This window comes from Sorex araneus, chromosome 8, assembly GCF_027595985.1.
Source record: "Sorex araneus isolate mSorAra2 chromosome 8, mSorAra2.pri, whole genome shotgun sequence".
In the NCBI taxonomy this organism is placed as follows: Eukaryota; Metazoa; Chordata; class Mammalia; order Eulipotyphla; family Soricidae; genus Sorex; species Sorex araneus.
Genome location: NC_073309.1, coordinates 49,727,557 through 49,730,899, shown reverse-complemented (window position 1 = coordinate 49,730,899; position 3,343 = coordinate 49,727,557). Strand labels below are relative to the sequence as shown.

General features: G+C 65.3%; 1 protein-coding gene across 1 annotated transcript; it reads left to right on the top strand.

The window, feature by feature from the left end:
- The first annotated feature begins 292 nt into the window (after positions 1-292).
- On the top strand, positions 293-3,035 carry CCDC8 (coiled-coil domain containing 8). Its single transcript, XM_004607805.2, has one exon. The coding sequence runs from the start codon at positions 939-941 to the stop codon at positions 2,634-2,636; it is 1,698 nt and encodes a 565-aa protein (XP_004607862.2). The 5' UTR covers positions 293-938; the 3' UTR covers positions 2,637-3,035.
- Positions 3,036-3,343: the final 308 nt, after the last annotated feature.

The window sequence follows — 3,343 nt, the reverse complement described above, 5'->3', positions numbered from 1 at the left end:
AGGGAAGCGGCGGCCCCCGCGAGGCCCGGGGCGCGGCCACACCCCGGTGGGGAGGGGAGCGAGGAGGCCCCCGAAGCGACTGGACAGCCCCCCTGTCAGTCTCCGGGCGCCGGGGCGTGTAAGCTGAGACGGGGAAGGTGGGCCTCACCCCGGGGGCGGGCGGCCAGGCATTTCCTGCGCTCCGACGCGACGCCCCGAGCGCGCAGGCGGCGGGGGAGGCGGGAGCGCGTCAAGGTCAGCCTGGACGGGGGTGGGGGGTGGGGTGGGTGGCTGCCTGCCCGGGGGCGGGGGACCCTCCCGAGGGGGCTGGGCCGCGGCCTCCCTGCGCCTCGGCCATATTGCAGCGCCCGGGCCGAGCCGCCTTTGTCTGCGCACCCCGCTGCCCAGTGCCAGGCGCTCCCGGGGGGCTGCCGACGAGCCACGGGGCCGTCCTGCGACCCCTCTTGCAGCCGGGACTTCACGATTCCAGCTGGCGAGGGGCTGGAGCCTCAAGACTGACCTCGCCCCAGCCTCCCCCACCCCAGGCCGCACGTAAGCACCCTGGAAACTGACTCCCCCCACGCCCCCGGTGCGCTCCAGGTGGCCGTGGCGGTGATAGTAGGGGTGGTGGATTCGGATTTGGTGGCCGCCCGGGCCACTGGGAAGCGGGTTCCACCGCGGGCGGCTGCCCCCAAGAGTTAAGCACTTCGTGGAATCGGGGCTGCGTGCGCGCCCCCCCTCTCGATTTCAAGCTGGAGATCTTAAAGACCCTCGAGAAAAGCCACGTGGGGGGCTGGTTCCCCTGGGGCTTCCTGCCCTCCCCCGACTGCCTGATCCTGTGGAGCGTCCCGGACGCGTGCAAGGACGTGGACCTGGACGTGCTGGTGGACGCCCTCAAGCCCGTGGGCACGTTTAAGAAGATCGGGAAGGTGTTCCGGAGGGAGGACTCCACGGTGGGCATGCTGCAGATCGGGGAGGACGTGGACTACCTGCGCATCCCGCGCGAGGTGCGGCTGGCCGGCGGCGTCTGGCGTGTCATCTCCAAGCCGGCCACCAAGGAGGCGGAATTTCGGGAGCGGCTGACGCAGTTCCTGGAGGAAGAGGGCCGCACGCTGGAGGACGTAGCCCGCATCATCGAGAAGAGCACCCCGCACCCACCGCAGCCCCCCGCCAAGCCCAAGGCGCCCCGAGTGCGCCGGCGCGTCCCGCAGATGGCGATCCCCCCACCTCGGCTGGTCGTGGGCACCTACGACAGCAGCAACGCCAGCGACAGCGACCTCAGCGACTTCGAGACCTCCCGCCCCGCGGGGGGCCGGGCCCGCGCACGCAGGATGCCCGTCAGTTACCTGGGCAGCAAGTACCTGGGTAGCGACGTGGAGAGCGGAGACGACGAAGAACTTGTGGACGCGTTCCTGCGGCGCGGGGAGCAGCCGGCCGGCGCCCTGCCGCCCCTGCGCCGACGCCTGGCTGTCCCCGTGCCCACCGTGGACGACAACCCAGGACCCCAGCTGACCAAGGCTGACAGGTGGCGGGAGTGCGTCCGCCAGGTGTCCTGGGGGAAGCTGAGGCAGAGGGTGAAGGGGTGGGCTCCTAGAGCCGGCCCCGGGGCAGGTGAGGTCCAGCCGGCGGCGACTGCGGTGCAGAGCGCAGAGGCGCCTGCAGCAGAAGGCGCCAGTGGAGGTGATGATGTGGGCAGCGGCCTGGATGCCCAGGGCCCTGTGGACACCCCGCGGCGGCAGTGGAAACCCAGGATCAACTGGGCATCTTTAAGGCGCCGGCACAGCAGGAAGGAGATGGCAGATTTCACTGCTGACCAGGTCACAGGGGGTGCAGATAATCAGAGGGCAGAGGCCCCAGCTGGTCAGGTGGCAGAGGCTGTAGATAATCAGAGGGCAGAAGTCATTGTGCTCCAGGAAGCAGAGGCTGGTGATAACCAGAGGGCAGAGGTTATGGTTGTCCAGGAAGCAGAGGTAGATAATCCAAGGGCAGAGGCACCAGCTGCAGAGGAGGCAGAGGCTGAAGACAATCAGAGGGCAGAGGCCCCAGCTGTCAAAGAGGCAGAGGCTGAAGATAATCAGAGGGCAGAGGCCCCAGCTGTCAAAGAGACAGAGGCTGAAGATAATCAGAGCGCAGAGGCCCCAGCTGTCGAGGCAGAGGATGAAGATAACCAGAGGGCAGAGGCTGGTGATAACCAGAGGGCAGAGGGTATAGCTGTCCAGGGGGAAGAAGCTGCAGGTGATCAGAGGGCCCAGGCCCCAGATGTCCAAGGAGTAGTGGCCTCAGTTAGCCTGAGGCCAGAGGCCCTTGCTAGCCAGAGAGCAGACTTCCCCCGAAGCCGGAGGGCAGAGGCCCCCCTTGTTGAGGGAGCAGGAGCTGCCCAGGAAGGGATGGAGGCCCTGGCTGTCCACGATGTTGCCCCAGGGGCCTCTGGGGCCACCTCAGGAGCTCGGGCCCGGAAACAGGTGAAGACAGTGAGGTTCCAGACCCCGGGTCGCTTCTCCTGGTTCCGCAAGCGCCGGAGAGCTCTCTGGGCCAGCCCGCGGCTGCCTACGCTGCCCAAGAGAGAGCCCCGGGCAGGGAACGCCAGCAGCCTGCGGGCACTGAGGGCCGAGGTCAGGGCAGAAGCTGGGTTGGGGGAGCATGAAGAGCAGCTGTGAGGGGGTGGGGGCGTGAGACCCCGCCAGCCACATGCAGGGCCCAGCAGGGCCCGTGCTCTCTCCCACACGTGTGCCAGATGGAGGTGTAATGGGCTGGTCTTGCCTCCCAGTCTCCACCCAACACCCCGCTTATTTTCCTTCTTTCAGATTTATTTTTTTCTTTTGCATCGATTTAAAAATAAATGTTTTTTTCTTGCACCCCAACTGGAATGTAAAGGAAGAACTGGGGGGAGGGTGTGTGACAGATTCCTCCATCCAGCTGCAGGTGTGGGGCTTGCCAAGGGGAAGGTAGTCCGAAGACAAATTGCTTTTTTTTTTCCCCCCTTTCTGTCCCCCTCTGGCCTGTCTCTGAACCCCGCTGTCTCCTTGAATAACCAGAGCAACATGCAAATAAAGATAATCAAGCACCGATGTCTCTGCTTTGGACTTGCCCATTGAAGAATGCTGGGGTGCGGGGCCAGAGCAATAGGACAGTGGGGAAGGCGCTTGCCTTACACAAACTGACCGGGGTTTGATCCCCGGCAGCCCAGATGGGGCAGGCTCATCCCCAGAGCGCTTTCAGGAGTGATCCCTGCTGGGTATGGCCCCAAACCAAGAATGCTGGGAGTGGGGTTGAATTTTGAGAAGCATCAGGTTCCATCCTTCCCCCCAGCTTTGTGAGCAGATGCTGGAGCAATCCTCAAGGAGAGGCAGATTCTGGGGATCCC